Source organism: Actinia tenebrosa, unplaced genomic scaffold, assembly GCF_029948245.1.
Source record: "Actinia tenebrosa isolate PJP-AT-01 unplaced genomic scaffold, QUT_ActTen_1.0 PGA_scaffold2__45_contigs__length_23673736, whole genome shotgun sequence".
Classification (NCBI taxonomy): domain Eukaryota; kingdom Metazoa; phylum Cnidaria; class Anthozoa; order Actiniaria; family Actiniidae; genus Actinia; species Actinia tenebrosa.
The window spans coordinates 4,179,046-4,200,348 of record NW_028292579.1 but is presented as its reverse complement, the minus strand read 5'-3'; the positions used below and the strand labels follow the sequence as shown (position 1 = coordinate 4,200,348).

The 21,303-nt window shown below is 36.8% G+C and overlaps 2 protein-coding genes and 1 long non-coding RNA gene across 7 annotated transcripts; 2 read left to right on the top strand and 1 right to left on the bottom strand.

Moving 5' to 3' along the window:
- The first annotated feature begins 359 nt into the window (after positions 1-359).
- LOC116289796 (uncharacterized) lies at positions 360-19,279 on the top strand. 5 transcript variants are annotated; one of them, XR_016120364.1, is made up of 11 exons: positions 360-603; positions 2,023-2,295; positions 2,714-3,782; positions 5,185-5,263; positions 6,982-7,040; positions 9,342-9,448; positions 10,293-10,461; positions 13,079-13,223; positions 13,640-13,748; positions 15,959-16,077; positions 18,087-19,279. XR_016120364.1 is itself a non-coding variant. In XM_031696733.2 (3 exons), exons 1-3 carry the CDS (start codon positions 407-409, stop codon positions 2,811-2,813), a joined length of 570 nt encoding a protein of 189 aa, XP_031552593.1. In that variant the 5' UTR covers positions 360-406; the 3' UTR covers positions 2,814-4,594. The 5 variants fall into 5 exon arrangements, 1 of the variants encoding a protein (XP_031552593.1); XR_004196364.2 differs by having other exon boundaries at positions 12,150-13,223; XR_016120363.1 differs by having other exon boundaries at positions 10,293-12,282.
- On the bottom strand, positions 7,868-21,261 carry LOC116289791 (serine/threonine-protein kinase Nek11). Its single transcript, XM_031696731.2, has 17 exons — positions 20,766-21,261; positions 19,271-19,355; positions 17,950-18,030; positions 17,305-17,423; positions 15,287-15,316; positions 14,591-14,625; positions 14,326-14,452; positions 13,882-13,939; positions 13,458-13,549; positions 12,959-13,037; positions 12,742-12,818; positions 11,590-11,673; positions 10,967-11,023; positions 10,826-10,889; positions 10,245-10,416; positions 9,211-9,520; positions 7,868-8,793 (listed from the first exon to the last, which is right to left on the bottom strand). Exons 1-17 carry the CDS (start codon positions 20,912-20,914, stop codon positions 8,574-8,576), a joined length of 1,839 nt encoding a protein of 612 aa, XP_031552591.1. The 5' UTR covers positions 20,915-21,261; the 3' UTR covers positions 7,868-8,573.
- LOC116289797 (uncharacterized) lies at positions 19,803-20,517 on the top strand. The gene is made up of 2 exons (XR_004196365.2): positions 19,803-20,026; positions 20,307-20,517. It is a non-coding gene; the product is annotated as an uncharacterized LOC116289797 (long non-coding RNA).
- Positions 21,262-21,303: the final 42 nt, after the last annotated feature.

Below are 21,303 nucleotides of genomic sequence, written 5' to 3'. Positions count from 1 at the left end.
TCCCCCTACCTCTCCGAAATTCCTAATCCCTCTTTGTGTGTGTGGATGGGGGGAGGGGGAGGGTATGGAAATTTGTGGAACTACTATGCAACAGCTTACTGACCAGCAGAGGGTGTTTGAACTTGAAATGTAATGAGCATTCAAAGATAAGAGAGTCAATCAATCAATCAGCCTTTTTTGATTACAAAAAAGGCTCCAGCTTAATATGGCATCAAGTCCTATTCTTCAAGTACAGAAATAAGCAAATAAAACTTAGTTGCCATATAGCAAAGTTTCTGGTGTTACATCTTTTGGGATCCCTGTGTATATGTAGGCTGCGTTGCTTGACGGTCTGCGGTCAATAGGTTAACGTGTTTTGTTATAAAGATCACGAAAGCTTGTAATTAGTCTACTTCAATTTTTAAAGATGATTTATGTTGCTGTGATAGGAGCAGGAGCTGCTGGTTTATGCGTGGGAAGATACCTAGCTGCGCAACAAGATGTCTTCAGTGCTGTAATATACGAACAATCCAGTTATGTCGGGGGTACTTGGGCTTATAATGAGAAAACAGGACTAGACGATAATGGAGTGTCTATACCTTCCAAAGTATACAGCAATCTAAGGTAGGCAGATCTGGTGTCAGTCGTTATAAAACGTTGTTTAGAGTAACTATTTGGGTTGCGATATTTGGTAGAGTATTTCAGGGGCGGATGCAGGATTTTAAAACGGGTGGATAATTCTTAAAAAGTTCTTTTGAGCCTTCTTTTTACAGTGAGTACAAAGGTAAAAAAAATGATTAAATTATAACGTATTGTGTACTGCATACTTGTGAATGCAGCTAAATTTTGACTTTTGATATGTTTTGTAATTAGATGCAATCATATTCTTCTATTTTCCTAAAAACATTCACTTTTACTTTAAAAAGGGGGGTGGAAATCCCCCCTATCCACCCCCCCTGTTTCCGCCCCTCTATATGGGGCAAGCTAATGCCTCCCCCTTAGTCTCCCATCTGCTACATCCTACAGGTGCTTGTACACTGATTTCGGTATTTTACATGCTATAATGTTTGAATTGATGACACTTACCATTGACACTGATTAAAAACATCATTTGTTTCATCTGCCACTGGAAAAGAAATAGAAGATTTGCTTACATGCTGTTTGCATATAAAGCACAGTGACTTGGCAGAACACGAGAGTTTAGTTTTAGGAGAAGCTCTTGAGTTATTTTGTGAATAAGATTGATGTGATTGAAAGCTAACGTCAGTGCAAGTCCTGTTTGCTCTCATAAAGCTCATGCTCCCAACAAATTATTTAATAGTGTGGCTTGGCAGAATTCTGGGGGGGGGGTACTCTTGCCGGTTTAGGGTATAGATGTGCCGCTGAGCCCTCTGAACCCTGACCTTGTTCCAGAGTAAAAATCGCTGAAATTCATACCCTGTTCCAGAGCAAGATTGCTGAAAACCCTGTTCCAGAGAGGAGAGATCGTGATTTCATATACCCTGTTCCAGAGCAAGCACGATTTTATATGCCCCAGTGGTGGATCCAGGATTTTTCAAAGGGGGGTTCCGTTTCTTAAACTGTGTATAATTCTCCTTTGTTTAGTCGATGTTTGACAAAAAAATTGGCTCTAATCACCTAATTTACTATCTAGTAACGGAACTTAAAGCTAAATTAAACATTATAACAGCAAATATCAAAACTACTAATATTTTTTTATTAACATTTATATAAGACATATTTCTATTACCTAAAAGATCAAACCTTCAAGGGGGGTTCCATGGACCCCTTCGAACCCCCCTGGATCCACCACTGTACCCTGTTCCAGAGTAGAATCGCTGAAAACCATACCCTGTTTGGCGGCACATATACTCGTATAGCGAATATAGGGGAGTGGGGGGACCCCCCCCCCCCCCCCCTCCCGGGCAGAATTTTGGATAGAATAAGACCCTCTCACTTTACTCAATGTAACAATTTGATGACCCTCAAGAGAGTGAATGAAGTCTTAGAAAACCCACATTTAATGTTCTCATTTAATTCCAGAACCAATCTTCCAAAGCAAGTCATGGGTTTTCCAGATTTTCCATTTCCTGATGAAGTAAGCTCCTACATGACTCATGCTCAAGTACAAAGGCATCTAGAAGACTATGCAGATCACTTCTCAGTCAGGAACCTCATTCAATTCAACACTCAAGTGGTAAGAGTCACTCCAAAAGTGCAGGAAAATACCAAGGAAAAATGGGAAGTCACAGTGAAGGATGTTAGAAGCGAAAAGGAGACCACATCTATCTTTGATGCAGTGGTTTGTTGTATTGGGTAAGAGATTTTTTTAAATCTAAAATTAAATCTAATAAAAGATAAGTGCATTACTTTGAACTTGACAGAAGAAGCATGTTTGGCTTACCAAAACAAGTTACTTTGCGTAAATCAGGTCTTAATTTTTACTTCACTTAATGACAGATCTTACACAATGCCTTAGACTCCAAAGAAGTTGGATTCCAGATTCCAGATTAAGTGTTGGATTCTGGATTCTAAAATCAATCTTTTCGTCGATTTTGGATTCCGCTTCCCACACTTGGGGTGAACATTTCCAAAAGGTTGTCCGTTTTGTCCACTAAAACAGCCCCAAAATCTCACATAACTACGGTATCTGTCATGCATATAATAAATCCACGTTCATGATCACAAAGAGAATCCAGAATGAATAAAGAATTTCCTTTGAATTTCTTGATAGGAAAGTGCCAAAAATTCCACCAATTCCTGGAATAAATGAATTTCCTGGTCTTGTGCTGCACAGTCAAGATTATCGTCACCCAGAAGACTACAAAGACTAGAGGGTTGCAATACTGGGTGCTAAATCTTCAGGCGTTGACATTTGTATTGATTTAAGGAACAGTGCAGAGGCTGTTTATTTAAGCCATCATCATGACCGAATCGTTTGCAACTTGCCAGACAATGTTGAACAGCATCTAGATGTAAAGGAAGTCCTTGCTGATAGGACGATTATTTTTCAAGATGGCCAGACAAGAAAGGCAGATGCAATTATTTTTTGCACTGGCTACGAGCTTTCCTTTCCTTTCCTAACCGATAAATGTGGGATTACTTTAGAGGATAGTCGCGTAACACATCTTTACAAGCATTTATTTAATATCAAGTATCCTTCCATGTCATTCATTGGTTTAGGAATTCAAGTATGTTTTTTCCCACAGTACAGCCTTCAAGCTCGTCTCGTAGTTGCATTTCTCTCCAAGAAGGTAATGCTACCAACAAAGCAAGAGATGCTTGTAGATGAGGAAACAGAATTCCAAGACAAAATCTCCCAAGGAATGAAAACTCATTATGCGCATTTCTTGGGAAATAAGCAGTGGGAGTATAATGAAGATATTGCAAAGCTTGCAAAGTGTGAACCAGTGCCTCCTATTGTTCAGAATCTATATTACCATCACTGGACCTTTAGGAGTAAAGACCTTTTAGGATACAAAAAAAGAGAGTATAAAGCGACATCTGACAGCACTTGGATAGACGTGGTAACAGATTAATACAAACAGATGATTCCAAAGTAGGTTCTATGTTCTTCCTTGATAAGCATGACACATGGCTACACCTTCTACCGCAACAGGACACCAGAGGCTACTTATTAAGAGTTGTGATAGATGAGGCAGTAAGCCGTGTGGGATGGGCTCGGAAATCATATAAGAACATGCGTAATAGGTAAATTACGAGCCTTGTATGAAGCGACTGAAGAAGAGTGCAAACAGTGGGCCTTTCACAACTTCAAGTCGCGTAAAAAAGAGTTACTAAGGGTTAGTGTTTGGACTTTGTTTGCAAATATCTCTTATGAAATGCGTTTTCATGAAATGTGGGCTTTTTCGATAGTTTTAGTGTGGTGGGACGATTAAAAATGACATTACACTTGAAAACGCTTTCCACAGTGGAGCCATTTGAAATATTTGACCCATGCGAATTTTGAAAACGTTACTGCGGTTTTCTATATTCTGCAAACTCAGACATTCCAACGGCTTATTGTGAAATTGGCTTTTCACTGCCGTCAGTCAAGAACATAAAAGGTACTGACTGATTATTTTCAACTACTAAGTTCGCTGAATATCGAAAACCGCTGTAATGTCATTCACATCGGAACCCCGGTTTTTGGCATGCGCAAACGATAATGATGTGTTATTTCCGATCGCATAGCTGCGCTTTCGATCATTTTCGTGTAGAAACGCTAAGCTAGTGTGGCAAGTTTTTCCGGTGACATATAAATGGAGCGTGCGGCGTTTTATCGAGTAAATACGGTACTATCCAAACAAAAGTTGTCAGTTCGTAATGGAACGGCTTTTGATCTCTTAACCCTGGGACAGATTCTACAAGGAGTGGATAAGCGCTATCCGACAGATAAATCCTTATCCAATGAATAAGTTAGTGCTGTTATCCAATAAATTAATCCACTGGATAAGATTTATTCGTCGGATAGCGCTATCCACTACTTACAACCGGGGCGTGAGCGCATGGCTATACCTTCATTACTGAAATACTCGTAACTGGCTCGAAATGCTTTGTTACTGTAACTATCAAAACGTATTAATGTAATTAACAAAGTTGTTTATTATTATCATTATTATTATTATCATATTATTATGCAGTTACTATCATCATCATCATCATCATCATCATCATCATCACTATTGCCTAATAAATTAAAATTACACTTTTGGGGCACTATTTACAGGCCCCCTTTGCAATTTAGTAGAGCATCCTGAAGGGATGAATGGCAGCTGGGATTCGCCAATTTTGGGGCTGGAATGTGATTACATGAACTGGGAGATAACTGGGACTGGGATCTAGCCATTATGAATGAATAACAAAGTCTCCAAAATGGAACTAGGTTTCAGTTTCTCCTCTAATTAAATTTATAATTTAAAATTTAAAATAGGAGTCGAAATGCAAAGTTTAATATTCTCAGTCATTAAATCAGTTGCATATAGCTGAAATTATAGGTCAGTCCCCTTATTTCCATTTCCCGCTAGTCTTTTGGTAAGCAGCCTTATGTGACTTTTTAATACTGGGATTTTGCAGCTATTTTGCAGTCGATTTTGTAGAATTTTGGGCTGGGAAATGGGATTAGGACCCCACCCTGCTTCGTACCTACCTCGTTTGTTTTACTGTTTTGGTAACCCTGTGCCATACTCGTCTACTCCACCACAGGGCGCCCGCCACCCTGTGAAACAAAAAGAAGAAGAAAAGAAAAGTCATTTAGGGTAAAATCAAGAACTTCTATATTTCTGTAAGTGCTGAATTTACATTTACTTCTAGTTACCATTAAGTCAAAAGACTTTAAGATAAGGTTGAGAAGTTGTTCTTGGTTTCTTCAAACCCACTGTGGTCTAATGTTTGACGGTAATGTTTGTTGTAATGGTCGTGCACGAGAAGACACATGAATATGGATACAACTCCAGCCTATAATAATAAGTATAGCATTTTGTTTGCTCACTCAACCTAATATTGTCCTTTAACAATTGGTGGTTTTTAAAGCCGCCATGTTGGATGATTTTAACAAAAGATTCGTCATTAGTCTCTTTTGTTTTATCATCCAACATGGCCGCCGTATCTTTTGCTATTTTATTCTCTTGGGAATGATTGAAAACCAGCAATAACAACCAGAACACACTCAACACTTTTTCTATGAGTTAAGTTTTTTTCCCAAACTGTGACAAAAGATTGCTTTCTCAGCTGTTCTTTTCGATAAATGCAAAGAATAAATGCTTACAATTATTTGATCACATTTAATTTTCTAAGAAGTTTAAATTGAAATAAGACCTTTGATGGAAAAACAACTTCAAACTGGAATTGGTGACCATGTAATATATTATAACTAATTAATGGAAATGATGTTAGATGGGCGTGGCCACGTTATTATTGCTCTTCCATTATCAGAATGCTGGTGGTATGATCATAAAGAGGTTTTGCACCATCACATGACGATGGCAGCCATTCATGTTAGATTGCAGAATGCAATCATTTTACATAAGGAAGAATTCCCTGCAAAGGGTAGGGCAGAAAAGCAACAGGGGCTTAAAAACTTTAATTTCATTTGTGTTGCTGTTACTTTAAAACTTTAATTTCATTTGTGTTGCTGTTGCGTCAACTATTGTCAATCAAAATATCACCTCTCCTAAAGTACAAGTCTTTATATCTCTAAACTGCGTGCACTCAATTTTGGTTGGATTTCTATTATTGTTCTTTAGCCCCAAAAGAGCATTTAAAAAATATTGAGCTTAAAAACATATAGCTGTGATCATTCCCAAGAGCAAAGGGATTTTATTGTTCTGTCATCTAACCACAGGCAGCTCAAGCTGTATTATGGGCATAAGCACGATGGTGCAAAACCTCTATAGAATCTTTGCACATATTGGATGGGTGTGGTCACCTTAATGTTCCACTGCTAGTGTGCTGGTGACATAGCCATTTGGGATCACTGCAGGTTATTGGATAGGCGTGGCTGTTACCAGTATTGTTGTTCCATTATGAGTATTCTGAAGTGTTATAACCATATAGGATCTATGCACATATTGGATTCATGCATTGTAGGGCTGTTTTGGGGGACATGACATATTTCAAAGGTGGCATCTATTTCATCCCCTAAAACAGTCCCAAATTACAATTGTTAAAGGTCGTACACAGTGACAATTAATTTGATTAACAATAGACTATTCCCCATTTACTGTCCAAACTTCTGTCTCAATCAGAGTACGGCAAGCATCTACCATAGACAAGACAATACTCCATTTTACAGTTCTGTTCCAAGCCGAGGCTGGAGTTTCCGCGCATGATAAAAAGTATAGTTTTGCTATGCGCAGAAACTGCAGCCTCGACTTGCAACTATCATTCATGGTCATTCGAACGCAACTGTAAAATGGAGTATTGGATCAAAAGGGTTTCCTTTTGTGGTATTATGAAACATTATTTCGTAGTATAAACATTTTCCCCTCAAATTACTTTTAGGAATGAGGATTTTCTCTCAAGACATAAATATTCCAGACTCCTAAGACATTCACCAAAAGGTAAATCAATATGACGATACATGTAAAGTTAAATTTGTATTTTATGACTTTTTCAATAATTTTCACAACAAAATATTATCCAACATTTTTAAAAAATTCAAAAAGTTCATCGGCCATTATATCCATATATCTGTCCAATGTATCTTCCCATTCCAAAGAAGGGTTTAACCAAAATTAGCCCAAAATTGAATTTATTGATGACTGCAATGATAGCAATGACTGCCAGGTGGGCAAAATTTTAAAATTTGGAACTTCTAGAAATATAGGCTTTGTTTAACTAAAATCAATAGCGCAGCGCAGCCGTGACGTCTTAAAAACAAAGACAAAGACGAAATTTGGACAAACAAACTTACAAGTTTACTTTCAGCAGATAATTTTCACAGCCGATCGCAGTTGATCTTAGTTTACATTGGTTATTATTGTAACTTTAAGTAAAAATAATAAAATTGGTTCGTATAATCCTCGTAGTAGTTAAACAGGATGCAATATTTGTCCGAATCTTTAAGCTATTTTTAGAATCAGTGCGCTGCTCTATTGGAAACATCTCAGGTACTCAGGTCTTTACCTCACAAAAAGTGTTTATGAAAATTGGCCCAAAATTGCATTTTTCGATGACCCCCGGGTGGGCAAAAATTTCAATTTTGTCACTTCTGGAAATCTAGCTAATTTTTAAATGGAAATTATAGGAAACATGTCAGGTATTACAGAATGGACAGAAAAACAGACTGCCAATAGGTCTTAAGCTCCAAAAAAGTGTTTATCAAAAATTGCTGATAACTGAATTTTTCAAATTCGTCAGTGGAAAGAAATAGAGATGAATTTCAAAATTCTGTGTTTATATTATTTTATTAACTTAACCATTGACTATGGTTTTAATAAATTGAGGACTTGAAAATAGTTATTTACAGTTTTTTTCCATTTCCTGCAACATGCTAGACAATGATTTTTATCTAGATAATAATGGACTATAATTCTGATCAGCCCGATTGGTATTTATAAAAGGATGGGATAGCATCTACTAAGGTAGAGTTAGCTGCCTTGATAGAGTCTTATTTGGTTGCTAATACAAACTATTATTTATGAAAATCTCAAAGTTTTTCATAGAAATACACTCGTTACACATCACTCTTCATAGAAATAACTTAAACTTTTCATTGGGGCCCTTTTAGAAAAGCCCGCCATATCACTACTATGAGACACACAAGCACTGAATGTGCCAAAAACATTGGGTTTGAAACAACCCAAAATATATCATTGCTCTTATACTGGGATATTTGAAGATGATTTTTCATTTTTTCTTGTCTTTTTTTTCATGTTTCTTCCATATAAATCTCTTTTTACTATGTTCATCAAAATCTTTCTCCCTCCTGCCTACAAAACTAGGTGGTTTAAAACTCTTCTGATGAATTTTTTTTCTCTCTTCAATTATTACAGCACCACTTGTCAAATCAACCTTTTTCTCTACAAAAGAGACAACTGCTTTGTGACATTAATGACACATGGTGGGATATGATAATTCATCTTCAATTCCTCTCAGTGCAAACTTTGTTGTTGTGTCATGACTGCAATTTCAGCTTGTTTTTCCATAAATAGCAATTGATCCACTAGGAAACAGTCTCTTGGATTCTTTACAATTTTACCCAGACCAGCCACGATGGACTCTTCATTTTGAAACTCTTCTCCAAACCTTGCATCTTTTAGAAAAATGTATACTTTCTGGAACTCGTCCTCACCAAGAAGTTTGATACACTCTCTGATTATTAAGTTAAAGATTTTTTCAAAATCATGAAAGAAATTAATTGCTTTTAAGAAAGCAGTTCACTCAAATTAAGAAATATTTTACCATTCAACTGCTCACTTTATGTAGAATCAATACTAAAAGTACTAAATTATTTGATTTAAAAAAATGCACTTTGAAAAATGCATGTGAATGGTATACCAACATACAGTATACTTAAAAACTGCTGGCCAGCATTGTCTGGAAACATTTTGGACCTACCTAGACCTAGGCCTTCCTTGAGGTCATAAATCTACTTTCCATCCACCTTTCCATCCACCATCTTTCTTCCTTGGCTCCCCTCACCTCCCTTCCCCCTCTCAACAGGTGTTTATCTTCCCTTTGTGGTTTTTCTCAGAAACAGTCATATTTTTGGTAACAATAAAAGGATACTTTCTCAAATTTGTCATTCTCTGTTCCCTCATAGTCATTGACAATGCCTGTCCCCCCACTATTTCATCTGATAATGATGAGTCCAGCTCAGTTGCACTATATTCTAAAGCATTTTCCATTTGATTTACTAGAGCACTGAAGTCATCTTCCTCATCGTCACTGGTGTACTTCAAAGTCTCTTCATTGTCACAATTGTCGCTGGTGTCACTGTCGCTGGCTTCAAACTCATCTTCAAATTGTGAGTAATATGTTTCTGCTAACGTGGCATCCTCGGGAATATCTGAAACCACTGTGAGATCATAAGGATTATCTGTTTAAAATAATAATAATAAGGCTTTAAAATATGTCTTTATTGTTCGATTGGTAATTTTCAATTTGTAAAACATTATACACTGTAGTTTAATGGTATCATTATATTAACCATTACCATAAGTAGAAAACAATTTTTTCCCATGCCTGTCATTAACAGATTATTATTATATGTTTTTGTGATTCGCAAATAACGAAATAAATTGGGAAAGAATGGGTGGCATGGCAGTGGGAGCACTTGGCTCTCACCAATGCGAACCCGGTTCATGGGTGGTTCATGGGTGGTTCAAGTCCCATCAGGCCCGGTGTTGTATGTGAGTAGAAATTTATTCATTCATTTGTTCGTTCATTCCTGCATTCATTCATTTATCCATCCACCCACCTATCCACCCACTTACCCACCAATCCATCCATTGATCCATCCATCCACCCACCCACCCATCCATCCACCCATCCATCCATCCACCCACCAATCCATCCATTCATCCATCCATCCACCCACCCATCCATCCAAACATCCACCCACACATCCATCCACCCACCCATCTATCCACCCATCCATCCATCCACCCACCCACCCATCCATCCATTCATCTCTCCCTTCCTTTATTCATTTTTTAAAATATTGAACATATAATTGTGAGCATGAAAAGAAGCCTAAAATGTTTGGAGTTTTCTGACTCAAAGGGATGCAATCTTAAAGGAAGAAAGTATCTTCTGCAAACCTTCTTCACTGTTTGCCCATGTTCTGTTGTTTCCATTTCCTTGCAAAGGTACGTTCTCTGATGAGAAACCAACTGGTCTCCTGTTTTCAACTGAGTTTTGCTTGTTGAATGTAAAATGAGGATCTTGAAAAACTTCAGGATGGTCATCCACCCAAGGAAGGGAGACCTGATTCTGTAGATTGAAAAATGAGCTGATGAGCTGAGGAAGACACGCAGGGTATGTGGTAAATTAATAGTGATAAATAGATATTAATGAGATGCCAATTAGCAAGGTATATATGTAGGTGGCTTATGTACCTAGTAAGAGATGTTTAGTAAGGGGCATAGATCTGTTTTAGTGGAGGTTAATAATGAGATGTAGACACTCATTTAGCTTGCAATCATGAGATGTGACCAGAAGACACCAACTTGGTCAGTTTACTTTGATCTCAATAGTCATCACAGCCATTCCATCCAAATATGTACTGTAGTGTTATATTGGAAAAGGTGTAGTATCATAAGCTAAGGCATTTTATGGATCATTTTTGGGAGTAATGTTTATAGTTATGAGTACAAAAGTATTGGACCTTTTTTACACTTGCCTGTTTCTTCTTGTGCGACATATATTGTGCCTGAGCATCACTCCCTTGATTTGCCATGAATTGTCTTAAAAGAATAAAACAAATCATGCTATGATTGAGTGTGCACTATTGCAAACATTTCTAAAAATGAGTAGACCTTACTTTATTCTCTCTGCCTCTTCATCAGCTTTCTTCATTTTTCTCAGTTTCATTTTGTCCCTAAGAAAAGAATGAAAATAGAGGTATAAGCTTCACTAAACATTTTTACAAGCATTTTATTCAAACATGGGTCAAAATCTAAATACCTAATACCTGCAGTTTACTACACCATTATTTATTTTATTCTTTACTTACCTTAACTAGCCTTATACATTATTTTATTATTTTACATTAGTTACTACAAGAACTACAAGATACAATAGTAGTTTTTACAACTTTTATTTTTTCGATTAAAAATTACATTATGGCAGCCATGTTGGTACCAATTAACAAAAGATTTCTCATTGGCATCCACTGCTAACTTCACCAAGATGGCTGCCATGTTTTTGTCTTTTGACTCTCTTGGGAACGCCATCAATTCGTATTTGCAACAACTACATCATCCTGACAGTTGCATAAGCTTTTGACACATTGCCAATGCTTCTTTGTTGGATTTATTTTGTCAAGTGAACCAAGCTTTCAGGTTTCTCAATGGTATTTTGGTTTTGTAGGACAAAAAGTCCTTTGGCACCTGGGGTACAACTACTTGGTACACAAAATACAATTATGTATGTACATGTACTTACAATGGAGTCATGGGTCGTTCCTCTGGCTCTTCATAAAGTTTAGGTCCACCATTCCTGCCAGATCTTGTTACTGGTCTTTCAACACTAAAACATGCACAGCAAGTGGTCAGAATGTTTTTTTTTCTATTGCCTTTACACATTATACACCATGTGCATAAATTTTAATTCTACATCAATTGATGACATTGTTTGATTGTGCAGCCTGTTCATTAGTCAGACATATCACTTAGGTTAAGGTGTCAGATGGCTATCCACAATTCCTACCATGAAAGATAAATGTCTTCAGGAAATTTAGAGTATCATTTGATCGTTACTGCTAGCATACACCACCCTAACAGACTCTGTTAAAGTCACCCAAGAGTTCAGTCACGCGAGAGCACAGTCGCCTAAACCAAACTCATCCAAAGTTGTTGTTCACTATGCCATAATATATGGTTCAGTCACCCAGTGTTGAAGTTGGTTCACTACTTAAGGGAATAAAACTTCTTTTGGGAGAAGGCACGAAATAGTTTGCACAAGAATGATGTTTTTCAAGTTAATTTAATACTAATGTGTTTTAGAGCCTACCAAGAATACACTCTTTAACACTCATCCAAAAATGACGATGAATAATGCCCACCTTAGCATTGCAACAAACAAAAGACTGTCAACTTAATACCACTGACGACAAGCTTGTTTGGGGTCTTTTCTAAGGTATCACAAAATTAACTACTTTACACATAGTTATATGGGTTTACTGGTAACACAAATCACTCACTCACTCAATGCTGCAAGGTGTAAATTTTAAAACTACCTTACCACCCCATTAGACTGCTTTAGCTTAGGCATAATGCTTTGCTGATTTCAGACCAGGTGTCATTACCTTGTATATTATTTCTTTGTTTGGATAATAACACCTTATTAGATAAGGTACACTATTACCATACTGATGATTTTTAGGTGGCCATGGTTGGATGCAAATGAAACTAAGAATAATTGTATTCTCAAAGGAATGACAAGTGGTCTGAAATAAATGGGCAAAACATGTGCCCACAAGCTAAAGAGGTCAATAGAATGCTTTGTGTTTGTTCAGTGAGCTATTGTATGGAAGGACTGGTTAGTTATGGCTTTGTTCATCAGCTAGTAATTTAATTACTGCATGCCCAACTTTACCTTATTGGATGTTGACCTCCTTTGGCCTTAAAGCTATCTTTTACACTTAGTTTATCCTGCATCTGCAAACTTAATTTCTATAAAGAAAAGTATGTGCAGCCAATTAATATAAATGTTAACATTATTACACTTAGTTAAATGGCGTATTATAGAATTAATAAGATAAATAAAATCCCTTACCATCCATTAAAAATCACCCTCATCATGATTGACTTACTTTCATATTACTTGCAATGAAATCAAACTTGACAATTTCTGACCCACTTGGACGTTTACTCGGATCCTTTGCTAATAACCTGCCATTAATTGTGTTGTATTGATTAATTTTGTCCCCAAGTGCTCAGTTGTATAGTATGTGTTACAGTGAGTTACAACATGTGCAGAGGTGAAGCATTCGGGAAGCACCGCTGGCGTGCGCTGCTAATGTACCGCCTCTCACCAATGCGGGCCGAGTTCATGTCCTGCCGATCTCGATGTCGTATGTGAGTAGAGTTGTTTGTTGGTTCTCTCCCATGTGCTTTGAGGGTTTTTCTCCGGGTTCTTCAGTTTTCCTCCCTCCACAAAAATCAACTACTAAATTCTAATTCGATCTTTGGGCTTTCACCTAGTTTGGAGGCTAGCTCTGTTGTGATTGTTCCACGCTGTGATACAACAGCTAAAGCTAGTAGATTCTGGTCAGACATATCGATTCATGGTCAATGAATAACTTTAATTACCTTTCGTATAATTTCTGTAATTCTGAGCTGTACTGGGTCGACAGTTTAGGAGGATCTCCCTCGATTATTTTATACATTATACCCATTAGATTCTGTAAAAAAAAAAAAAGAAAAAAGAAAGAAAATATAAAAAGCAACTAAGGAATTACAAATAATAATATGGGCTTTTCATCTTGTCACAGTGAAAGCTGAGAAGATGGTGGTGGAAAAGGATTAAAGAGGTTTGGTTGGAGTAAGGTCACATACATGGCTAGAGGCAGGCCAACATGGATATCAGAGAATAATAAAGTTGTAAGTATTTAAAATGTATGGGATTTCTGATTTTTGAGTTGTATTTTACCGTGCAAGAGATTAACCAACTGACGTCAACCTTACTGACACTAGTCTGGAGTATTTATTCTTACAGTTGGTTTATGTAACTTACCTGTCCTTGAAAAGGATGCTCTAAATTACACATTTCATATAAAATTGCACCTAAAGACCTGGAAATCAAAATTAGAACAAAATCAAATCTTCTCAATCAAGTCCAAACATAAAGATATTGAACGTGGCCTCTTTTTTCACTAAAGTCTGTTGCCCCGTGCTATAAATGACATTAATTTTGAAATACTAGCCAAAGCAGTTGAAAAATTATTGGGATAGGTGGGAGCCCTCATTGCCCATCCTCTTGCTACAGCCTTGATATCCGCTATTGTCATGGTGAAAAAATAGGTTTTGTGGACATCAAACAATACAGTATGTGTTTCCATAGCCACTTGCTGTTGAAACTTTATGTTCACCAATACTGTGGAAACCCAAACCCTATTGTCAACATAGCAAGTTGTACAATTTGTGTGTGTGATTGGTTGTAATTTATTACAACTCTTACCATATATCTGACTTGTGGTTGTAAGCTTCGTGTTTCAGTACTTCAGGGCTCATATAATAAGGTGTACCAGTGAACGTTGTGGCCATGTCTGAAGTTCCCATCAAAATTCTTGAAATTCCAAAATCACCTGTAACAAAAGTAATTTGAGATTATATCTAAACGTCAAAAAAAATTCTGATGGCCCAGCTCCTTCCAGATAATTATCTTCAATTTAAAAGAGACATTAATTCAAGCATACACAGCCAAACCTATTGCAGTTGCTTACCTAATTTAATCATGTTATTCTTCAGAAAGATGTTCCTAAAAATGAATGAAGTACAGTTAGGGGACTGGTCACTATTTAGTTGGAATTTCAAAAAGGCGTGGGGGTGTTGGGGGGGGGGGGGGGGGGTGCTGCAAAATTAGGTAAACCACACTTAAATTTTCCAGGGCTGGCATTTGCACAGCTTCCCAGCTGTCTTTTCCCTGCATTAAAATCAGTGACCCCCTTCATTTCAACCGGCCTTAATCCTCTCTTAATAATGACCATTCCCTATTAATCCTTTGGATTCAATTAAGGACTGGCAATGTTTTTAAGTTCTGATATATTCTGATGTTATTGAAATAAGGATTAAATAATGATTATCATTATTATATAGATATCGGTGAAATACCAGGTTTTCTCTAGTGTCGAAAACTTGATATCTTTCACCAGTGGAAGATACCATATCTTTCACTAGTGAAGATATTGCTGTTGACATAATAATGTATCGGCTTGCTATTTTAATAAAGAATTTTTGAGCTTCTGTTTTATTTAAGTTTCATTGATGTCTATATAATAAACAGAACATTACATGGCCGCTTGGAGATACGCTGCGCTCACTAGTGAGATATCAATTGAACACTCGAAGATAAAATTCGTATCTCCGCGCGCCCATGTAATATCCTCTATTTATCATTTGGGTTAGCGTTATTAACACACCTTGTTTTCAGGTCTCTGTGAAGAACTCTCCTGTTAAAAGAAAATTCTTTATTTTATTTTTATTTATTTATAAAATAACTGTTATAAATGTCGCGTTCTGATTGGTTTAGAGCGTGTGCTTTATGAGAGCACACAGCATGCGCGAGCACTTTCAGTTGCATCATTCCTGTCCAAAATAACAGTTGTTGAAATTTGTATTTTAAATCATAAAATAAATAAAAAACTTACTTGTTTGCTGTGCTATGTGCAGTTATAAAGCACTTGGGGATAGACAGAACACTCAAGAAGTGCTTCTCCAAACGCTTTGTGTTGCGCTTCTCCTAACACTTCTCTCTTGTTTGCCAACCCCTGCATGCTTCATAACTGCACAAAGCACGCACACGAGTTTTTTATTTCTTCATTATATCATGTCAATTGTACACTGAATCAAACTATGGCAATCAATTTGTCAATGAATAACTATTGTTCAAGACTGACTAGTGACTGACTAACCTCTCATACAGTGAAAATGCTGTGAAAATACAGTGAAAAGTCAGTTGCAGTCAGTGCAGAATGCTAGTTATTAAAATTAGCCACCATTATTATTCGGATTCAGTGTACGGTATATAGTCTTAGATTACTGAAACTAATTTTGCTGTACTTGCAATCAACTCAGAACTTATTCTGTTCCAGTAATGGTCTAAAACAAAATGTTCAATGATGTGGATGCACTTGGTATGATGTAAAGCTCTGAGAGAACTGTGTGACATGAACAGATTTCATGTGATTTGGAATCTATCCTGGATGAGAAGGTACACAAGCAGCACACAATATTATAGCTATGCCATATCGTACCATAAGGGCTAAAAACAATGGCAGGGATAATGTAGCCTGTCAAGTCAAGAGCCTTGCCAGTCATTTTGACCAGTAACATTTAGCCAGAAACAAGGTCCCGGGGGGTACTAATGCCCGTTTAGGGTATGGATGTGCCGCTGATCCCTCTGAACCCTGACCCTGTTCCAGAGTAAAAATTGCTGAAATTCATACCCTGTTCCAGAGCAAGATCGCTGAAAACCCTGTTCCAGAGAGGAGAGAGCGTGATTTCATGTACCCAGTTCCAGAGCGAGCGCGATTTTATATACTCTGTTCCAGAGTAGAAACGATGAAAACCATACCCTGTTTGGTGGCACGTACCCGTATAGCAAATATAGGGGAGTACCCCCCTCCCCCCCCGGGAACAAGGTATGACTGAGCTTTAGAATAATTTGGCTGGTCATCTTTTATTGACTGGTGACTGGCAAGCTGTCATTTTTAGCCTTGGGTAAGTGAAAATACATGTCTGACTGTTGTGTTTGGATGGTTTGTACAAAAATGATGGCAAGCTTTTTCAAAATATTAAAGCAGTATGTTGTAGAGTGATTTTCCTCAGACCATGAAATAGTTTCTATTTCCCATAGTTATTGTACTGTATATATAGTCAAATAAACACTAAAGTAAAGAACACACATAATACTTATTAGGCCAAGTAAAAAATTTTATTTTATTACATATGTTTATGGTCCGGATTTCTAAAAAAAAGAGTGGGGGAGGGCAGGTTTTTTTATTTACTGACTTTTTATTATCAACAAAAGTACCGAATTTCTCTTCGTACCAAATTGAGGGAGACTGGGTTTGAAACGAAAGTAGCACCTGTTACTTTTTTCGTTTGGATTTTTAAAAGCTAGGTGGAATAACAAAAAAAAGAAAAGAAAAAAAAAAAAAGAAAAAGAAAAAAAAAGAATAATAATAAAACAGGCGGCCCAAAAAAATGAGGCGGGTGGGGACGATAAACATGTATTTTTTTTTTACTTGGCCTTAGTCAGAGTGATTTTCTTCAGAATGTGAAACAGTTTCTAGTAGTTCCTGAACATCATAGACAAATAAACATAAAGAAAATGTTGGAAAGAAAATCTATTAACCTCTATTAAGATATTAACTATTTCAAGGTCTGAAAAAAATCACTTTACCAATGGTATATTTTTGTGTGCACACTGACTTACTTTGAATGCATAAACTGCACAGCCAAAACAATCTGTATAAACCAAGCAATAATCAATGATTCACTGAAGGTCTTGCCAGCCTTCTTCCATGCATGTATCTTCTCACCCAAGTCACCACCCTATATTTTGTAAAATAATTGACATCACATGGATACTAGTTCAGGATATCTTTTGCTTCTAGCCTTAATACAGTGTCATAATGAAGACAGACAGCCTACAATTTTAAGTCCTTATCCAATAAGATTTGAAGGTCTAACCATTTGCAGATGTAATTACAAACACAGCACATTCTCCTTATATATAGTTATTTTAAAACCCTTAGTGTTCCAGCAGTCTGACTGGAACTCAAACCATGATCTCCAACACAACAGACTGATCAATGCTCATCACAACTGAGCTAAAACAGTAGCTTTAAAAAGCTGTAGAGCACTTGAGAAGCAAGAGGAACTCAGGGCTATGTACAATGTTACTCTGCTTCCTTCTCATGCCCTACATTAATGTGCAGCTGCCCCCAGTTTGTTTCTATAACTGTACAGTGCGTACAGACTACACATTTTACTGTACATAGCTCACACCACACATAAGAGTATAAAGATAACTGCTTAGATCAAATTATCTATATCTTCAGTACCATCTCTCACTTACCTCACAATATTCAGTTACAATGCAGAACATTTCCTTGTCAGGAAAACTGTCCATGAACTTTACAACATTTGGATGAGTTAACTAAAACAGCAAACGAATATACAAACAAATGACACATTAATTACTTTATATTTTAGGTGATGAGGAAGATGGGATTCAGGAGTAGTGTGATCAACAGATTGGCTCTTCTTCCATAAGTTAATAGTCCACTTGGAATTTAAAAGTGGATTTTTGCAAAGAAGAAAAACCAACCCCAGAGGCAACCCCTCAAAACACGAAAGAATCAACAAACAGCTCTACTCACATTCAGAATAGTGGCGGATCCAGGATTTTTCAAGGGGGGGTTCCGTTTCTTCAACTGTGTATGATTCTCTTTTGTTTAGTTGATGTTTGACAAAAAAATTGGCTCTAATCACCTAATTTACTATCTAGTAACGGACCAAGTTATAATAACATGACCAAACGCAAAACTACTAAAATATTTTTTTATCAAAATTTATATAAGACATATTTCTATTACCTAAGAGGACAAACCTTCAAGGGGGGTTCCGTGGACCCCTTCGACCCCCCTGGATCCGCCACTGCAGAACTAAGTTTGGGAATCAAACCTGGGCTACCTTGGTGAGGTGAGTGTTTTCACTACAACACCACTTGTGCTTGTCTGTCAGACTAATACATGATCTATTTCCATCAAGGATTATTGGAAATACTCTACCTTAGCTCTAACATTTTAAGTAAATTACTTCCAGCTGATCTGAGAAAAAATGTTAGCCAATGACAATACTGTATTGAGAAAATTTGCAAAACTGAGGTGTCAACTTTCCTCTTTAAATTATGGATTTCCAGGTCACCAAATGAAAAAAAAAAAACCTATTGATAATAAAGATTTGAAAATAGTGACACAATAAGTATTATAATATAGCTAGGATATAGTACAAGCATGACTACGGCTCGTGCTTCTCCTTACACTTCTTTCGTGCTTATGCCACTTCCTGCATGCTTTATTACTGAACGGAGCACAGAAAATGCTGTTTTATTCGTGAAATGAGTTTTATATTATTGATGCAATGGCTAGTCTCCCACACAGCCGCTTTCAGTGTTGTCACGCAATGCTTTCTCCCTTGAGAAAGCGTTGCATGACGACACAGAAAGCGGCTGTGGGGGAGACTATGCAATGGCAGGCATGATGTTAATTTTCACAAGCTTTGTGACACCTCAGTTTTATGCAGTGCCGTCATTTCTATGTCACTATTTCAGATCAGCTGGTCATTTGTAAGGTTAAACTAAAATACATATCAGGAAATAAAGCAACTGCACTTACTTCTGATAACAGTCTGGCTTCTTTCATTGCATCTACTGCCTCATCAGGGTGTAGTTCACCTATATAAATCTCCTTTAGACATTTTCTGGAGGAAACAAAAAATATGTATCATAACCATTTTATTTCATCATCAAAAAAAAAAAACAACTCAGCCCAAGATGTGGATTTTGGTTTCTATTAATAATTAAATTAGGAATCGCCTGATATAATAATTTTATGATACAGTAAATTACAGTTGATTTCATAAAACTTCAGCCACTCCATGTCTGAAGTTCATATGCAAGTTCACAACTTCGTATTCAATTTCACTATGAATTTCTGATGGTTGTTGGTGACCTTTCAAACTGTTAATACAGTAGCTTCTAAAACCCATCAAATCTACCATTCGAATTCAATTTTCAAAGTGAATTTTATTGCAACAAAAGGAATTTTGTTGTCTGGAATACAATTTTCGAAAAGTATATGGTTTAAAGAAGCAATAACAGTAAATATTTGAATTCTAGACATAAACAAGTCACGGTTGATTGAACCAATTTCACAAAAAGTTAGCAAGTTCGGGACCAACTTGGAGAACTTGGGAACTAACTTTGGAATTAAAGCAGCTGAAGTTTTGTGAAACCAACTGTAAAGCCAAAAAGTCAGACGTTTTAAGTTATTGCTAGATTTTTATATCACACTCAATTATGAAAAACAAAAACTAACTTTACAAGGACAAGTCTGTATCGGATACAATTGACGATTAATAGGATGATTAAGGTAAGCCGGCTAAAATGATACAATGAATTCAAACAATAATTATTTCACTTATACAAATGAATATTGCAACTGGACATAGTAAGAAAAGCCATAAATAACGTGACAGGAAACAGCTGAAAACACAAAAACTTTGAATCAGCTAGAAATCAAAAGATTCTTTAAAAGCAATTTATCAAACAAGAATATATACGCACACAATTCAACTTGATGTGCAAAGAATAATTAAACCTGTCTGCAACATGGCAAAATGTTAATTTATTGCATTGATTGAAAATCCTAGGTAAACAATCCACGGGTTACATGATGTCTGAGCTATTACATGGATGGCTACACACTACAGGCCTAGGGGAGTCAAAGCAGGACAAATAAATGAAGCTAATTAGCTGGGCCATCATGGTTAATAATTTACAGAGAAATGTACAAGCAATCAATTAAATCTTAATTACTGAAATTGAATTTATGACAAATTAAAAATCAGCATTTTAGACGAGTTTGCAAGAATTCTGCATTCTGGATTGGTGTAGGTATGGCATGTATAGGTCGTCAAGAACGCGTGTAGCTGTCAAGGAAACCATGCAAGCATGATGAAAGGACATGCTTACGTCTGGCTCCTCAATCACATGGGATAATGGTCGAACATAAGTGAATTTAACACCTTAACACCCTCACAAGCAATCCTCTCAAATGAGAAAGCGGAGCTTAGATCATTAGAAGTAATTTCCTTCCATAATTTCCTTACCTTTCTCTGTTTGCAGACATGTCTTCAACAAGAAAAACTGTGCCAAAATTACCGCTCCCTAGTCGCCGCACAACTTTGTATCTGTTTGCATACACACGTCCATCATCTTTAGAAGGTTTTCTTTTAGGCATTGTTTTCGGCAGTGGCATTTTGATGATTCCTGCTCTGATCCCTCGATCCTTAAATTATAGCATTACTAGTGATAACGACGGGCTAGTTGGTGATCCGATAAACGCACAAACGCGTAACGAAGACCAAGAACACAAACTTATTATAGCAACAAAATCCAAAGTTTGTCGTAGTTCAGATTTTCATTTCACGAGATCTTGCGATCGGGGCAAAACCAAGGCAAAAGCCAACTCCCTGTGATTTACTAATAACGATTCCTTCCTTGAGTATAATGGTTATAATAGTTTAACCCTTAGATCTTCGGACATGACCTTTTCTTTTTCCAAGACACAGCACTTCCATTGTTTTTCTTCACTCAAACAAAAATTTTATTTATTTACGGTCAGCGGTATCATGCTGGAGAAAGTGT

What these genes read in the sequence shown, in the direction of transcription:
- LOC116289796 (XM_031696733.2), top strand. Translation starts at nt 407, where the DNA reads ATGATTTATGTTGCTGTGATAGGAGCAGGAGCTGCTGGTTTATGCGTG. An exon ending in AAAGTATACAGCAATCTAAG is followed by an intron (nt 604 to 2,022) that starts GTAGGCAGATCT and finishes ATTTAATTCCAG; the next exon opens with AACCAATCTTCCAAAGCAAG. An exon ending in GCAGTGGTTTGTTGTATTGG is followed by an intron (nt 2,296 to 2,713) that starts GTAAGAGATTTT and finishes ATTTCTTGATAG; the next exon opens with GAAAGTGCCAAAAATTCCAC.
- LOC116289791 (XM_031696731.2), bottom strand. Translation starts at nt 20,914, where the DNA reads ATGCCACTGCCGAAAACAATGCCTAAAAGAAAACCTTCTAAAGATGAT. An exon ending in AACCACAAGTCAGATATATG is followed by an intron (nt 13,940 to 14,325) that starts GTAAGAGTTGTA and finishes TTTGATTTCCAG; the next exon opens with GTCTTTAGGTGCAATTTTAT. An exon ending in TGTCGCACAAGAAGAAACAG is followed by an intron (nt 10,417 to 10,825) that starts GCAAGTGTAAAA and finishes TTCAATCTACAG; the next exon opens with AATCAGGTCTCCCTTCCTTG.